The sequence below is a fragment of the Manihot esculenta genome, chromosome 11 (genome assembly GCF_001659605.2).
Source record: "Manihot esculenta cultivar AM560-2 chromosome 11, M.esculenta_v8, whole genome shotgun sequence".
NCBI classification, from domain to species: domain Eukaryota; kingdom Viridiplantae; phylum Streptophyta; class Magnoliopsida; order Malpighiales; family Euphorbiaceae; genus Manihot; species Manihot esculenta.
In genome coordinates, this window is record NC_035171.2 from 5,811,475 (window position 1) to 5,829,257 (window position 17,783).

At 31.9% G+C, this 17,783-nt stretch overlaps 1 protein-coding gene across 1 annotated transcript; it reads right to left on the reverse strand.

Moving 5' to 3' along the window:
- Nucleotides 1–373: 373 nt before the first annotated feature.
- Nucleotides 374–14,581, reverse strand: LOC110626355 (N-terminal acetyltransferase A complex auxiliary subunit NAA15). The gene is made up of 26 exons (XM_021772197.2): nucleotides 14,308–14,581; nucleotides 12,273–12,351; nucleotides 10,833–10,915; nucleotides 10,584–10,733; nucleotides 9,955–10,070; nucleotides 9,616–9,721; nucleotides 9,273–9,344; nucleotides 9,086–9,201; nucleotides 8,708–8,840; nucleotides 8,038–8,115; nucleotides 7,905–7,958; nucleotides 7,751–7,821; nucleotides 7,083–7,137; nucleotides 6,906–7,001; nucleotides 6,567–6,695; nucleotides 6,367–6,449; nucleotides 6,047–6,277; nucleotides 4,883–5,015; nucleotides 4,694–4,801; nucleotides 4,433–4,564; nucleotides 3,036–3,092; nucleotides 2,781–2,878; nucleotides 2,605–2,663; nucleotides 2,399–2,510; nucleotides 2,143–2,243; nucleotides 374–1,142 (listed from the first exon to the last, which is right to left on the reverse strand). The coding sequence occupies exons 1-26, from the start codon at nucleotides 14,356–14,358 to the stop codon at nucleotides 937–939; spliced, it is 2,709 nt and encodes a 902-aa protein (XP_021627889.1). The 5' UTR covers nucleotides 14,359–14,581; the 3' UTR covers nucleotides 374–936.
- Nucleotides 14,582–17,783: the final 3,202 nt, after the last annotated feature.

The following is a 17,783-nucleotide window of genomic DNA, read 5'->3' on the forward strand; positions in this document are numbered from 1 at the left end:
AAAAAAATTAAAGATATTTTAATAAATTTTTAAAAATATAAAACCCGACTTATTAATATGATAATATTTAAAGACTAAAATGTAAATCTCACTATCATTAATTCCTTATTTTTAGCAACTGCTCTGCTCTTGATTGAAAAAATAAAGGGAGGAAGGGGGTGAAGCGCATTAACTCAAGATCATCGTGATTATTAAGTTGAAGTTAGATTATCTTCTCATGCTAGCCAAGTATCTCTGAATACAAGGGGCCTGGAACAGAGGTTTGAGGCATGCGTCCTTCTCTGTTTTCAAGGTCAGCAAACCCAGCTTCAAGTTTGGCATATTCACAAGATAACACAGCCAAATTATTCTTACATATCCTAAACAAGCACCAAAAACGAACACAACTATGCTATTGTATGAATCTTGTAGCAAAATTTTTCACAATATGTAGTGTTTATACATGAAATAACAGTTACTAGAATGGGCAAAAGTACAACAAGCTCTTGAGATCAGCTCTACAAGAAATTGTTCTATGCTGACCAGATGTAGGACCAGTGCTCAAAAAAATTTCTGTCGTGCTCCCCCTGACCTAAAAGATAAAATAACCTCAGAAATGTTGGCAAAGACCCAGAGAACCACCCTTGTCTAACATCTCACCTCTGAGTAAACTAAAATAAATTAGAACCCTAAGACACAATGAAGTTACACATATTTGCAAATGAATGCATTTTAAACAATTGGGCTCGGTAGAACTGCTGAAAAATCGAAACCTTGATCTCAAAGCAACAGCAGAGGGGATAGATATCACTTGCACAACCTCAAAATGATTCCTCTGAGGGAGCAGCAAAGAAATGTCCTCTAAATGTACTTTTCTGCTGCTGTTCGGTTATGCCAGTTAACCATTAAATCGTAGTGCAATTCTGCATTAACTGCTGCGTGCATTCAGCATCATATTTAGATGGTGATCTCCTTAAAAGCCTCCTCTAGCTTTCCATTTGATGCAATGGAATCCGCAAGTTTGCCACCTCCAGGAAGGCTTGCACTACCATTCTCGTGGTTCTTGCCTATTTGATTATAGGCCGAGTTTGGCATGGTAGAGCTGCAGTTGCCCTCAAAGTATGTAGAGTATGGGAAGTATTCAGAACAACGCACTTTCCACCCTGGAAAAGATGAAAATTTAATATCTAGAGCCAAAATAAAATCTACCATTTTTTTTATATATGCATTCATGCAAGATGAAGATTGGGAAATCATTTCCGTACCACTTGCCTTAAAGTTTTCAATAATAAGTAACATTTTTAGAATGAACTGGTTTGATCACCAACGAGAGGCACTAAAAATTGAACTTGGCATATACATCACATGTAATTATGGAGGCCTGAACTATGTAGTATGAAGAAAGGCTAATGGTCTTCATATATTCTCAATGCTGCACAATTTTGCAATTGCATTTTATATGTTTAATTTCATCAATTTGATTCATAATAATTTTACTTCAATTGTATACAAAGTGTACAAGGTGCATGGCCATGCCATAGATATTGACATAACTTACTGAACAGGAAAAAGTAGATCCCTCCTAAACCTTTATGATCACTAGATTTTGTTTAAAATAAACTGCTGTTTAGTGGCTCTTAAGGCTCGGAGGCCTCATCATCAGAGTCAAAACTTGTTGTTCATGTCAAAAGTAAACCTCTGCACCCAAGACCAGAGGCACTGGATATTGAAAACAAACCAACTTATAAAACGCCTTCATTAAACTAAAGGAATGGGGTATAATTGCAAAGCACAACTTTCAGGATGAATATGAAGAGTAATGTTCATCTAATACTAATTGATCACTTTTTTTTTTATAAATGTAAGTTTTTCAGGATAACATGTGGCAATGCTTCATCATCTCATGAATTAAGCAGAGTCTTGCCAAAAAGATGAAATCGTGGTTGAGGTGATAGCATAAATTAATAAGAAGTTTTGGCAATGACAAGACTCGTATACTAGAAAATGCAAGCCACCACATAGATGTGGAAGAACACTTTTGTGTGATTTATTCAAATACAAAGCACTTTCTAGCTGCTTCATATCACTATTCCAGGCTTTAGTGCTATTGCTGTCAATATAAATATCCATAAATATACATCCAGGGAAAATTTTTGTTCTTACTTGATGCAGCATCATGGTCAGCGAGAACTGTTTCCAGTAGTTTGTGGACTGCAATGCAGTCTTTGAGTTTCCATCCCTTTACTGGTCCAAGTGCTCCATTTCTGAGAGTGAAATGATGAAAAAAAGATTCAGAATAAATAGAAAGATAAAGATTCAGCTTTTGGTCTCTCATAAAGATACATGACTCAAGGTACCAATGCCAAAATGCAGTAAGACAATTTAGAAAAATAAGAACTCAAATTCTGAAAAGCATTACACTGGCACAAGGTTGTTGGCTGAATCTTCAATTAATTTGATAGCCTCAGATTTCTTGTTTGGTTCAAGAACATGTAGCATCTCTGCAACTGCAGCTCTATGCATCAAAGAATCTGGAAAAAATCAATTAAGTCAAGCATTAATACACTATAGACGATCAACTGGATATATACTTTTGCAAATATGTGGCATGAAGGGGAAGATGACCTTTGTGTTTTTCAAAGAAAAATTTGTTTGCCTCGATCAGAGATTTCTCATGCAATTCACTACAAAACAAACAAAGCACAACCAAGCAACAATCAGCACCACTCGGAAAGAGCAAAAGAATGAACACACACACAAACAAGGAGAAGAAGATAAATTAGATGAATTTTAAAAAAAACCTGATTGATGGTCGTTCTGCTTCTAAGACACACCGAATAAGTTTCTCAGCATCTGTCACAGGAGCAGTCATTGAGCCCACTTTATGAAAGAATCTTATCTGCAGTACACAAGTTTCCAAATCAATACTAGTTAAAAGCCTCTTCTGATTAGCAGCATATCCATCATATGCATAGAATGTATATGCATCTCAACAATTAGCATAGGAATAGGTGCTAAATGACTAATTCTATAATGGATGTATGGATGTTACGCACCAAGCAGCGATGAGAATCAGGATTTTCGGCGTCCAACCTTAGCAATTGCTTCACAGCCTACAAGTAAACAGAACATCACATTTAGCAATGAAGGTATCAAGTAAGTGCATTAAATTCATATTTCAGAACATTAAATTGATACCAAATAGAACCTGTCATCTCAAATGAGGGAAAAGTACCATAGAATAAAGCTCTATTTGCTTAGAATAAAACATTTTTGAGAAAGATGCTTCCAAGGAAATGACTAATTCTGTCATTTGATTGCAATATTTAAGATCATTTGACCATTATTTTTCAGGTATTTGGAGTTCATTGGAAAATATTAATGGTGGGCTGTAGCTGTTGCCAATAACTAACAATGGCCTATCGAGAATGATAATGGGATATTACCATATGAGCATTTGCCTTTAATGTTCACTTAAAAGACTATTCCTTTTTATGATTTTGTAAAACTTATGAAACCGACACTCTTAACAACAGAAAGTCATTTCCTTATGGCTACAATTAATTGATGTAATATGTTTTCCTGAAAACATTTCCTTGTTTTCTAGCAATTGTGTGCCTACTAAAATTAATCAATGAAATTTTTTTTCCTCGGTTGAAGGGAAAATGGAGTTAAAATACATCTCATAAAAGGAAAACAATAACAGCAACAACAACGACTAAACCTTAATCCCAAACTAGTTGTGTTCACCATATGTATCCTTTGTCACCATTCAGCTATGTTAGACAACGAGTCTGCATTAATATTCTCAAAAAGGAAAAGCACTCCCAAATTTTGAAAAAAGTATTAAAAGGGAAGCACAAGCACGCTGTGAAGGAACGACATCAAAATATGCCTAGTAGTTCATCTACTGATCATCACTGGTCAATGGTCATAACTTAAGACTAACCAATCACCAGGCAACAAGCTTAATTTATAAATTTTTTCCACTTTTTTCTCATAGTCAACGATAAAATAGAAAAATATAGATATCTTTATAGTACAGATATCTTAAGTAGATTAAATAAACAAACACATAACTTCTAATATAATCCAAAGCACAGTAATAATTTTAATATGATTTTAATATTGCAGCATTTCTTAAGAAATGTTTTCCTCAAAAAAAAAATCCACAAGTTTTACTGCAAAGATAAACCAGGAAATATTTTCCATTAATCAACTTTCCCATGTGCCTACAATATTTTTTTTCAGGAAAATAGTTTTTTAGGAACAAACAAAGCCTCAGCATCTTAACTTCCTGTTTATTTATCATTTCATAGACTGTCTGCCTTGCACAATTTGGTTTACAGAGATTATGTCTACATTTCAATACAAATGCCAAAGTAAAAACAAGTCAAAGCAGCAAAATGGCATGAGTTATAGATTGTAACTTTGGATTAAAAGGATACAATACCTGTAGAGCAAGCAAAATTTTATGCTTTCTCATGTTTACTTCAAATGAAAGCAAGTGAGTCTCTAAAGAGTCAGGTGAGTTCTTCTGAAGCAGTTTCAAGTACTTGGTAGCTTCCAACAATGGATCTTCAACCTGCGAAATAACACAATTCATCCACATCAGGCAGCACTGCCCATCAGCAATGAAAAAACAAATTGCATCCCTGGTAAGCTTTCAGGGACTCAGGCATGTAAAGCTTGGAAAAAGGAAAGGAGAAGGAACCTGCAATAACTTTTCTCCATTTGGATCTGGATCTACAGGTTTGACATGTCGCTTTCCGGACTTAGAAACACCACTAGAACTTGATTCTTCGTTCCTTACCTCAGCCTCCTGGAAAGAGAAAATATATAATGAAAAATGAAAATCTTCTACCAGCATGATGCACTACAGTCCACAAGCAAATTAACATACTCTCTTAGCTCGAGCTTCTGCCTTTTTCTGCTTTTGTCTCATTTTCTTTTTCTGAGAAGGCAGCAACTTTGACATTTCATCATCTTCTTCACTTGTCAACTTAGCGGGAGAATCATGCAATTTTATGTAACATCTGTACCACAAAATTTGACAAGATAAAAATTAAAAGAAGAAAGAATTTAACCATAATGGAAAGATGATTTGCAAATCAAAATAAAATCAAATGATATGTCAATAAGGCCAAAGAAAACCATGATGCAGTTAATTGATAACCATTATCTACTACAAGAAAACCATGATGGTCAGACTCAGGACAATATGGTTGGTTCAATTCAACTGCAAAACAAAATTTGGCATGGAACTGAGGGTAATCCTCACATCTAAATTCTAATGGCAATGTGTGACATCAACCCATGAGTAAGTTCAAACTGACAATAAATAAAACTTTTTGGAAAACCCCCTATGCATATTTGACACAACAGAACTCCCATCACAGTTCAAATAGGAGCACCATTCCTGAACCAGATTCAGTTGACATCAAATCTACAACCATGATTTCCAGTTTGCAAACATCCCAATCCTCTTAATCCCTATTTTACAGAAGAATTGGTAAAGACACAAGGATCTAATTGAAAGAAGCCAACTGAGACAAGCTGCCCACAGGATATCACAGGAAAAGGCAGCCACTGGCCTAGATGAGGCAAGACCAACCATCCTCCCAACACAGCAATCAAAAAATAATAAGGAAACAAAACCCTCAGATACGGTGGTAACTAGTCACCAGTTCAGACCCAGCAGTACAGGAGTACCAGATAAGTTCTGGCTTAAAGCCAGTTTGATCAAACCCAACAGATGAAATTCTTTCTCAAATAGAAAAAGACTGCTTTTGAACCAAACAGAAGGTTCCAGTCCAGATCGAGGCCAGTTTTAGTTTGTCCAGTTTAAGTTCCAGATTGGATTGGTCCGGTCCCGGTTCCAAAGCAGAACCTGGCCAGGTCTTCCCTCAGGGAAACCAATAAGAACAGCATCAGATGACGAAAGTAACATGTGCACCACATTTACATGGTGAGCCAAGCACCTTTATATCCACATATTGATGGGGAAAGCACAGAATTATAACAGAGATATAAAAGTCTACTTCGTGGTTCTCAAACAAATCTCAACCTGATAGCTCCTGCAGCTGCTTTGTGAAAATATGCATGTGAATGTAACCTATCTTGAAATTTAAGCATTGCCACATAGGCACGTAAAGTCATTTTCCTTAAGCAATAGGAATGGAAGTCAAATTGATCCTCAGTAATATCAGCATAGTGCTTCTCGACAGCTAAAAATTTCTTCAGAGCCCGTCCAAGCTCACCTTGGCGGAAGTAACTCTCACCAGAAGCAAGTTCATACCTTTCACCATAGAATATCATTCAACACTAAGTAGGTAGAACCAAAATAATAACTCTAAAGAAGTCGATTGAGGGTAAACAGGAACACACCACATGCACTGCATGTCATGAAGGTTATTATGCTGATCACCATCTTTAGTAAATAACACAGCAGTTTTTTCTGCCAAAGCCACCTTCAAGAAAAAGTTTCAAGTAAATGACAAAAGAACTGAAAAAAACTCCAAAGGATAAAGTGTCAAAACCAATTATAACATGTGACTTTAACTCCAACAAATATGCAGGGTCAAAACCTGATCAGCTTGCAGCATACGTTTGACACATTCGCTATTTATGTAGCGGTCAGCAAGATCCATGCATCTTGCTTCATCTGCCAATGCTGCAGCAGCTGCCAAATCTCCAGCATGCTTCAAAATCCGGCTCTGTGATCAAACACAGAAATTTTAAATAGGAAACACAATGGCAACAAAAAGGAGAAATGCAGCGAGATAGACATGTGACAAGAGCATGAAGATATGAAAAAGGAAATACCACATTCCAGAATCAAAATCAAAATAGATACAGATACAATCAAATTAATCATATGAACCTTGAATACAAAAACCTCCAGGGGATGGATGGAGCAAACAAACCTTGACCGAGTACAAATCAATCACAGTTGGAGTGTGTTCTATAGCCTCATCAATTTTAGTTAAAGCAATCTCATAATGGCTCCGCCTGTCGTAGTGCTGAATTATAACAAAAACTCAGAGAAAATTTAAGAAGAATGATGACACAGCTAATAATTTAAATGTGCTATGTGACTGAACCTGAGCCAAGAAAAATAATGTCCACATAAGTGTTGAAGGAGGTTCTTTCTCTGTCCTGAACTCAACATGAGAAAAGTCAAGAGAATTTCAATGGAACTTGGAACACAAACTAAATATGATATAAATACAATAGTGTAGCAAATTAAATTACCAACATGCATCACATTTTCTCTCCACTAAGATCCATTATGGCTTATTTCAAACACGCTAGAAAATGAAAAAAAGAGGGAAATTTTTAACTGCAAGATGATTCACTTCAGAACTGGCCATGGTTGGTTACTGCTCTCTTTTACAGTTGCATATTACAACATGAAGGATTACTAGAATCATATACTAAATCTGGCTACAAACTTATTTGGTTTTACAAACAGATCTCGAAAACCAGAAATGAAAAATACGTGACATGTCATCCCAAGAACTTCAATGCCCTTGCAACTTTTTGTCATTATTTTGCTAATAAAACAAATAAGAGAGTTTCCTATTTACTCATAGAAAATTGATCCAAATAATTACAAGCATACAGGGCACTAACACAAAAAGAAAAAAAAAAAAAGAAGCCAAATAAGCTACCCTAGAGATTTTTCCTTTCGCTTTTTCAATTCAAGTTTCAACATCAGATATAATAGATATCATCCATAAAAGCATACAACAGTCAAAGAACAAATTACCTCCCTGGGTATCTCCCAGTCAACCTAATTGAACGCTCCAACTCAAGAATAAGTTTTTCCAGTATGTCTGCCTGCATCATCATAGCAAAATGTTTCTAACAAAACCACCAAAAATTATACATGAACATACAGATAAAAGAGGAGAGAGATCCACCTTGACAGCGTGGTGGTACAATGGAGAAAGATCTGAGAATAATGAAGGAACACCCTGAAAGCAACAGAGAACAATGGATTATTCTACCCCAGAAATAGAACACCAGCCTTGTTAAAAATAAAACAATAAATACCTTGGTAAGGAGGGGCCTAATATAATTGTCTGCAGCTTCATGAAACTTGTCTTCTTGGAGAAAATCAAGTGGTATTCTCTAAAATATGCGGGAGCGAGTAAGCCAGGAAAATTCACAACATACTTCGAACATATTTATGTGCACAACTCCATCCTTTTTTTAATTACTATTATCTTTAGGGAATAACGATAACAGGGAAGAAAATAACAAATATAAATGATAAAAACAATAACATAATAGTCATCCTAACACCAGGTATCCCATTTCAATAATTCCAGGATAAACATTTATAAAGAGACCATAAAACATCAAGGATGAAAGGGACAAGGTCAGAGTTTTGCCCCCAGCAGTAAGAAGGGGTTTGGGGACAAATTCTAACAGTTTCAAGGACACAAATATTTGTTTCTGTACACTCAGATCAGATGTCACCGTTTCAATTCATCTTCACTCACCACCCCCAGAAGATTCTCAACATTATTTTGTTACACCACAAGTTTTCACACATGGCCTTGAGAATAATGGAAAGTATGCCAAAGAAGAAGCAGAGTTCCAAAAGATGGAGAAGCAGAAAAGGTTTGAAATGTAATAGGTCAGACATAAATATCATATATTATGATAAAGAAACAACAATAAACATCCACAGAAAGAAAAAGGTGAAAAGATGTGCCACCTTAACAGCAGATGACCAAGTATACTGCTGCCCAAGTGATTTATACAAGCTATCCAACTTATCAATTTCATCAGCAGAATAGTGGCCATTTTCTGAATATAGCCCAACACATTTTTGTAGACCTTCATAATATCTGAACAGAGGAAAAGAAAGTGAAAACATTAGATTCCTCCTAAAAAGCAGAAATAGATACCGATTAACATAAGCACACAAGATTATGAGAGAAAGAGAGAGAGAGTTTTCAAGCCAATTAGCCAACTAATGCCATAAATGATCACCATTCCAGCATGTCTAACCTTCACAAATTGATACATTTATCAGACACCCACACCATTTCTATTGGATAGATAGTTTACTTTCCATGTGGAAAAAAAATACCTGTAATTGTCAGGATTCATGGCAAGCAACACCTTGTATAATTCAGCCCCCTCTTCAAGGCGACCAAGCTTCACCAGAAGAGAGACTTCCTGCTCTTTATACCCCAACTTATCAACCTGAGTCCACATCAAGCCCTAATCATCAGCATCTGCTCAAAGTTCATTGAAATTTACTATCATGTACTTACAATTTTTGACCCTTTCTTGTGCAACTCTTCAAGAGCTCTCTCAAAAGAGCCACATTCCTCTAATAAAGAGATCTGGAGGTAAAAGAAAATGGCAGATGTATAACCATCAGTAAACTGCTGAGATGTCTTAACAATATTTATCACTTAGCACGCAACTTGAAAAAGGGACATTCACATGCACCACTAGCTTATATGGTTAGTCCTGACAAGGAAAGGCAAGATCTCAATATGCAAAAATATCTGCACTATTTGAGTTATCTATGGCAATTAACAAGAAAAGAACTGACAAGTGAAAGGATGTGTGAGGGAATATGAGCTGCGTGAATGAGATTCATGATAATACCTTGTATAAAAGCATTTCACCATGCTCACATCGTTCATTTTCTGGAGGATAATCATCCTCTAATGTGCCTTCATATGCTTCCAGAATTTCAACTGCTTTTGAAGCACTAACCAAAATCAAGATAATATACCTTTGAATCAGAATAAAGAAGGGGAATAACTTTCTGATAGAGCAAAAAAAAAATTTTAATTGCAACTAGAAGGGGGAATCTGTATCCATATTCCTAGATTTGTCAACACCACAAAAGAAGTTAAAGAAAGTTATTGCAGGATACCAATGATGATCTCCTATGAAGAAAATAAAGAAAAAATATTCTTGAATACAAAGATTAAACTGTACTTTGAGTTTAAATGGTGAGCAACAGCAAAACCAATCCAATTCATGCGATGATTTGGTTTCAAGGTTAGAAGCTGTTGTCTGGTCTCAACAAAACCGGTCAAATCTCGCATTTGTGCCTGCAACATGCAAGATAAAATGGAATGAAATATCTATAAATATACTGAAGCATACCAGAAAACAAGGAAAGGCTAATGACAGAGAGAAAAACTGCTAAAATGAAATTAGCTCAGCAAAATTATAGTGCACTACTGCAATGCTGCACAGGATACACCTCAAGCGGCTTTATTCTGATGAACAGCAGAATTACGGAGAAGTTCTTCAATATTTCAGTGCAAAGGCAGAAAGATTGACCATCTTTCACAAGACTTTTTCATTGCTAAGTAATAGTCACTAATTTTCTTTCTCCAGACACTTAAGAATATGTAAATGGATCACAAATGCGTGCATGTATGAACAAAAGTTTAGGAAGCACAAGGGAAGGGAAGAATACAGTTCCAAGATGGAGTTGTGGAAATTCCGTGTGCAAAAACTTAGCATCAGCTTAGTTTAAATGCTCCCTTGGATGTATTTAACAAAAAAACTCATTATTTAGGCATAGGCAACAAAAAGTAAGGTTAATATGTACATACCTGCAAGAGAGACAAGTCCCTCAGTATTTCAATATTGTCTGGATCTATTCTCAATGCATTTCGATAGCATTTGATGGCCTCCCTATATTCTCTATCAGACCGATAAAGGAGACCATAAACATGCCAGCAAACATGACTTTTTAGGTCATTCTGCATTAGACACACAAGTATAAGCCCAAAACCATATCTATGATAATAATATGAGAAAAATAAATGAAGTGCAACAATTACTTGTGATAACAACTCAACCTTTAAGCCAAGCCGGACAAGTTCATATGCTTCAGATTTACGATCCATGCAATTTAAGGTCAAACCCTTCATTGATAAAGTTTCTGGTAAAATGGAAATACTATGATTAACAAAACTGACATAAACATGTCAAATATAGTGTACGGTTAAAAAATATAAGTAACAATGATAATGATTTTTTAATGGTGAAAATACTGCATGAAACTTCAATATAAAGAAACACATGAATTACGAATTTGGCACTCATAACTGCTATTTTACTAAAATTAAAGGAATCCTCACAAAGAGCATAAGGACAGAACATGCACAAACTACTATAAGCAAATTTGAGCTATATCACCAGCTGTAATCATATATTTGACCACTAGTGTCATATAGACCATAATCATATCACAAGCGGTTAAACATTATTCACTTTCAGTGCCAATAGATCTCATCTTATATTGTGAACTTTACCGTACTAAGAGATTCAAATCAGATAAAAGGAATCTTGGGAAATCTGATGGCAACTACAAAGAAGTGGTATTTTAATTTCAGCCAATTTGTTATGGACTCCTTCGTACGCAAGAAGTACTAGAGGCGTAGCAAGGTTGGGACTCTTGGCAAGGTTGCATAACTGACGGGGGATTCTCAGGAAAGCTGAAATATTTATCTTCCTTAGTATTTAGATAATAAATTTCTTTCCAGTTGTGATTTCTTTTAAGTAGAAATTCCTATCCCTTAGGATTCTTGATTTGCATTGTAACCTCTGTATTTATAGAGGAGCATGGGGAGAATAAAGGCAGGCAGATCATTTTTCTCATTAAACTGATTGAGGGGCTAAGAGCTCCCTACAACGAGCTCCTTCTTTTTCATTCATCATGGGTTCTGCCAGGAGAGACCAGAACCAAAACAAAGGGAAGGTTGTAGCTGAACAGGAAGATTTTCCAATCCATCAACCTGTGACACGATCCCTTACTCGTGAATTTAACACTACACTACTGCATTGCCAATTAACATGTAAATCACTAAAAACATATTGCCATCTCTAATTCTTCTTATTTTTCCAATTTAGAAAGAACTATTTACACTTGGTATTCCAAACTTAATGCAACTCCCAAAAGTCCATTCAAAATGTGAACTAAATTAATTTATCGTTCTACACCTAGATTTTTTCTTTCAATATATAACATCATTTTCAAAGGTTTATCCCTCAGCATCACATCCTTTTCCACTACTAAGGTCATTCTGTAAAGGAAATAGAAAGAGATATTTGAAAATAAAAAGCAGCGCTTTAACTTTAAGTATTCCACCTATGTCAATAATGACTTTCAAAGGGAGAAGGGAAGCTTTAATGAAGATAGATCAAAAGAATTTAAATGTTAACAAAAGCATCAAATTTCATTTTCCTGGAAAATAAGCAAACCCATTTCAAAATTTAAATGAAGCAAAAATAAAAACCTCCATGATCTGGAAACTTTTTTAATATAGCATCTGCTGCCTTCAATCCCTTCTTGTATTGTTTAGTTTCATATGATTTCTGCAATGAATAAGAGAAATTTATTAAAAACAAAGTCAACATTCAATAAATGGTAATTGTAAATGACCAACCAGATTAACAATGTGGATAAACATTAGGTCACCAAGATAATCTAGAGTGCAGTAAGAATTAAAGATAATTACAACATGCCATTAAACCACAGAAGTTCTAAGGTAGTTAAATAAAAATTACAAAGGTTTCATGAAACAAAACAATCATTAGATCTATAGTCATCAGTATGAGATGATGAAGACAGTAATTGATAAAAAAAACTGGCATATCAAGCAACACAGAGAAGCATAAAAGGATAGAATTTGCTGCATGCAAAAAGGCTCAAAAGATACCTCCCATGAAAACAGATTTAATAGGGGACTGATTGATTATTATTGTGAAAAAGGATACTGACATGGTTATTGGCAATCCATTCTCAACAACCATGTGTACCCATACATCTGTATCCATGGGTGCATACTCTAAAGTACAGCATATACATACCAATGAGCTTGGTTTCTGGTATTATAGTTTATCTCCATGCAATTTTTTCTCATTGTCACTCAACTTTGAGTATTGCTTCAATTCTGTCCCCAACTTAAACTTGTTAAAACCACTCAATTTAATTTGCACTTCGCAACAACCAATTTACAGGTTACAAAATGGAATTACTTAAAAACCCTTTCCCTAAGCCCCTTCATCTTCTTCTTTTCCCCTCCCCTTTTTTCCAGCCTCTCTCTCAAACTAGAGGAACTCCCTCTCTCCCTGGTGCAAGGAGGCTGCTCCTGCCCGACCCAACCTTCTCTGGTCACCAACCAACAGCCAAACACTCTTCTTCCTTTCCTACTCTTCAACCTCAACCCGAGCTCTCCACATGGAAACCATCCTAAAGCATAGCAAGGAAATCAAGGAAAACTCCATTGATGTCAAGAATGAATCCATACTACCAGGTTCCCAAATTACCTTGCCAGATCTGCCTCTCCTCCCTCCCACCTATCCTGCTTTCTTGCCTAAAGAATATGCACAAGACTCTGTGTCTAACGCATCCATTCCTCAATTTCATTGTATCATCGTAGCAGAAGAGCACAGAGCAGCATCACATCTCTACTCTTTGCATCTTTCTACCCTAGATGAGGGTCTCATTTTTTATTGAGACTTCCTCTGCTCTGTCTTAAGCAATCGACTGAATTCATTTTCTTTCTTGTCATGATGTGTTAACATGAATTTTTGAAATCATGGGGTGGGATAGTTGAATTTTTAATCTTTAATGTGTATTGATATATGCAATGAATATATTGCATTAATGGTGTAATATTTTGTTTACCCAAGGTTAATAGTTCAGTTCAATATAGTTAGACTTAAAATAAGTGCCTCTATTTTTATTTAGTAATAAAAGCATGAAAATCAGCAAATGCATATTTTTTGCTTGATGCAAAAGATCCTAAATGACCCACAGGCAAATTGCCGCTTCATCTCAGATTCTTCCAGCATCAAAAGACAACACCACCTAGAACTGGCAATCCAACACCTCCAAAAATCGAACATCACACCAAAATTAATTCAAGTCAAAACTCTTAACAACCCATCAAATGATAGACTCAAAGGATCCAAAAACTTATTACAATTTCCAATTGACACGCCCTTACTCCACAAACCTAAGTAAATTTCAGCTTACATGTTACAAAATTGCTCCAACTGCACTACTTTCATTTGGATTATGAAAATAATAATATTAATAATAAAAAAGAAGAAGAAAAGAACGACAACAACAACAAAAGCAAAACCCAAAATTTCTTCAATCATTCAATTTATCTGATTTCAGAGCAAACAAAAAACTAACTAAGAACAGAAGAAAAGCAACTGCAACTGAACTATGATCTAGCGCAATACTCAATAGGAAAAAATAAACTAAAGCCATAAATACACCAATAATCACGAACCAAAAGAAAGAGAATCGGAACTTACAACGATGAGCTTGAAGAGGTTGGCCTCTTTGGGAGGCAAAGAAGCTCCCATCGTTAATGAATGAGATTGAGATTGTAGGATAGATAGAAATACGAAGGATTTAGAGGCGAGAAAATTTTACAGAGAGATAGAGAGGGTTTTGTTAAGGCTTTTTTTTTTTAATGTATCAGAAGGCTGCGAAATGAGAAGAGACAGAGAGAAAAGGAAAGAAAGAAGAGTGGTGGCGTTTATCTGCTGCAACCCTACTGCGAGTAACGAAGCCAAATTGAGTCGAGTAGCAGTTAAACTAATCTAATAGTCCCATTCGTTGCTGTGCAAGTTTTCTCAATCTGACGCGCGCGCGTGGCAATAAAACTAATGCTTTACTGATTTTCCAAGTAATTCCTTCGTCTTTGCTTTGTTTATTTATTGTTAACGAAGATTGAACGACTAGATGGGGCTTTTCCATGAAATTGGATAGCTTTTCACATATTGTTTCTGTTTTTTCTTGAGTTTTCATGGAAAATATTATTTTATATATCAAGATTTTATTTAAAAAATTATTATTTATTCATGATATTCTAAGATTTAGAGAATCGAATTTACAATGATTGTCTAAACTTATTATGAGAGAAAGATATTCTTTTCTTTTTATCCCTTTTTCTTTATATGAAGGGCGGCCATTTAATTCCTCCCAGCGCGCATGTATGCAAGGCTGCGAGGTGACTGGATCTGCTATCCTTCCTCACGTTACGTTATCGGACTGAGCTTGTGGTTGGTGGACCTGGGTTTATGAGCGACCCGACCCGCTTTGTGGGTCTAAATCAGGGTCGAAAATTGATAGTGAAGTCCAGGTTCTGGAACGGAAATTCTTTGAATCGAATGACGACCGTAACGAATGTCTGCTCAATCCGAAGGAAATTATGCAGAAACTTTACAGAATTATTATGAAGCTATTAAGAATTCTCACAACAACAAGGTCTACTCGACATGAATTAGGAGTTAATGAAACCTTTCACAGGAATCTTTCACAAAGTTATCAACCAATATTATCAACTAATCAGAATTTTGCTATTAGACCATGGTATTTGATTCACCAAATACATCATTATTGTATACTCTTTCATATATATGGCGCAACCCATTCGGTCATCAATTCATAAAAGTCATTTCTTTTTATTTTAACAATATAATTTAATAACTTTATATAGTTTTTATTTTAAATATGATTTTGAACATTAAATCTAAAATAATATTTATTTTATTAATTATATATTAAATTTATATAAATATAGTTATAAAATTATATTACTATTATTATAAATATTAATGATTTTAATTTTTTTATATTTACATTTTTTTTTGAAATGGGTTTATAATATAACATTATATTTTTATATTTATTATTCTGTATTTTAAATTTTAATTTTAATTTAATTAATTATATTATATTTTATTAATTTAATTATATATTAAATTTTTATATATATAATTATAAAAGATATATTAATATTAATATTAATTATTTTAAATTATTTATAAAATAAAATAATATTTATTTTATTAATTATATATTAAATTTATATAAATATAGTTATAAAATTATATTAATATTATTATAAATATTAATTATTTTAATTTATTTATATTTACATTTTTTTTGAAATGGGTTTATAATATAACATTATATTTTTTATATTTATTATTCTGTATTTTAAAATTTAATTTTTATTTAATTAATTATATTATATTTTATTAATTTAATTATATATTAAATTTATATAAATATAATTATAAAGATATATTAATATTAATATTAATTATTTTAAATTATTTATAATATAATATTATATTTATTTTATTAATTATATATTAAATTTATATAAATATAACTATGAAAATTATATTAATATTAATATTAATTATTTTAAATTATTTATAATATAATATTATATTTATTTTATTAATTATGTATTAAATTTATATAAATATAGTTATAAAATTATATTACTATTATTATAAATATTAATTATTTTAATTTATTTATATTTACATTTTTTTTGAAATGAGTTTATAATATAACATTATATTTTTTATATTTATTATTCTGTATTTTAAAATTTAATTTTTATTTAATTAATTATATTATATTTTATTAATTTAATTATATATTAAATTTATATAAATATAATTATAAAAGATATATTAATATTAATATTAATTATTTTAAATTATTTATAAAATAAAATAATATTTATTTTATTAATTATATATTAAATTTATATAAATATAGTTATAAAATTATATTACTATTATTATAAATATTAATGATTTTAATTTATTTATATTTACATTTTTTTTGAAATGGGTTTATAATATAACATTATATTTTTTATATTTATTATTCTGTATTTTAAAATTTAATTTTTATTTAATTAATTATATTATATTTTATTAATTTAATTATATATTAAATTTATATAAATATAATTATAAAAGATATATTAATATTAATATTAATTATTTTAAATTATTTATAAAATAAAATAATATTTATTTTATTAATTATATATTAAATTTATATAAATATAGTTATAAAAATTATATTAATATTATTATAAATATTAATTATTTTAATTTATTTATAATATAACATTATATCATTAATATTTATTATTTTATTTTATTGTTTTTATTACAATTAACTTATAAATATTTAATTTTTGAAACAGTAACAGCTTTTAAATTTTTTTTAAAATTTTAAAATAGTAAAAAGTCCAAAATATTTTTTAGGGTTGTTAGTTATATAATTTTTTAAAAATTTTATAATAATAAAATAATAAAATAAAATGATAAATATGAAAATATAATGTTATATTATAAATAAAATAATATAATTAATATTTATAATAATATTAATATAATTTTTATAATTATATTCATATAAATTTAATATATAATAAAATAAAATAAATTAATAAAATATAATATAATATTTAATTAAATAAAAATTAAATTTTAAAATGTGAAATTCTGCATTTTAAATTGTGCAAATACATTACCGCACTTTAAAATGGGGTAATGTAATTTTTTTTAAAATTATTCTTTTTTACTGCACTCTTATAATTTTTTTAAAATTATTTTTTCTTAGAGTAGAGTGCGGTAAGTTCTACAGTACTTTAAAAGTGCGGTAAAGTCATCTTTCACCCTAATTCGATAAAAAAGTTTTTTCGAATTGAAAATTTTTTTTTTTCAATTTGAAAAGATAAAAAACCCATGTTTTACTCCCATTAGTGTTAGGTTTTGAAACGAGGAAAATCTATAAGATTACTGTTACAACTATATTTTATTTTATTTTATTATGTATTAAATTTATATGGATATAATTATAAAAATTATATTAATATTATTATAAATATTAATTATTTTAAATTATTTATAATGTAATATTATATTTATTTTATTAATTATATATTAAATTTATATAAATATAATTA

What these genes read in the sequence shown, in the direction of transcription:
- LOC110626355 (XM_021772197.2), bottom strand. Translation starts at nt 14,358, where the DNA reads ATGGGAGCTTCTTTGCCTCCCAAAGAGGCCAACCTCTTCAAGCTCATC. An exon ending in CTTGGTCATCTGCTGTTAAG is followed by an intron (nt 8,116 to 8,707) that starts GTGGCACATCTT and finishes CGCATATTTTAG; the next exon opens with AGAATACCACTTGATTTTCT. An exon ending in TTTCTTTGAAAAACACAAAG is followed by an intron (nt 2,511 to 2,604) that starts GTCATCTTCCCC and finishes GATTTTTTCCAG; the next exon opens with ATTCTTTGATGCATAGAGCT.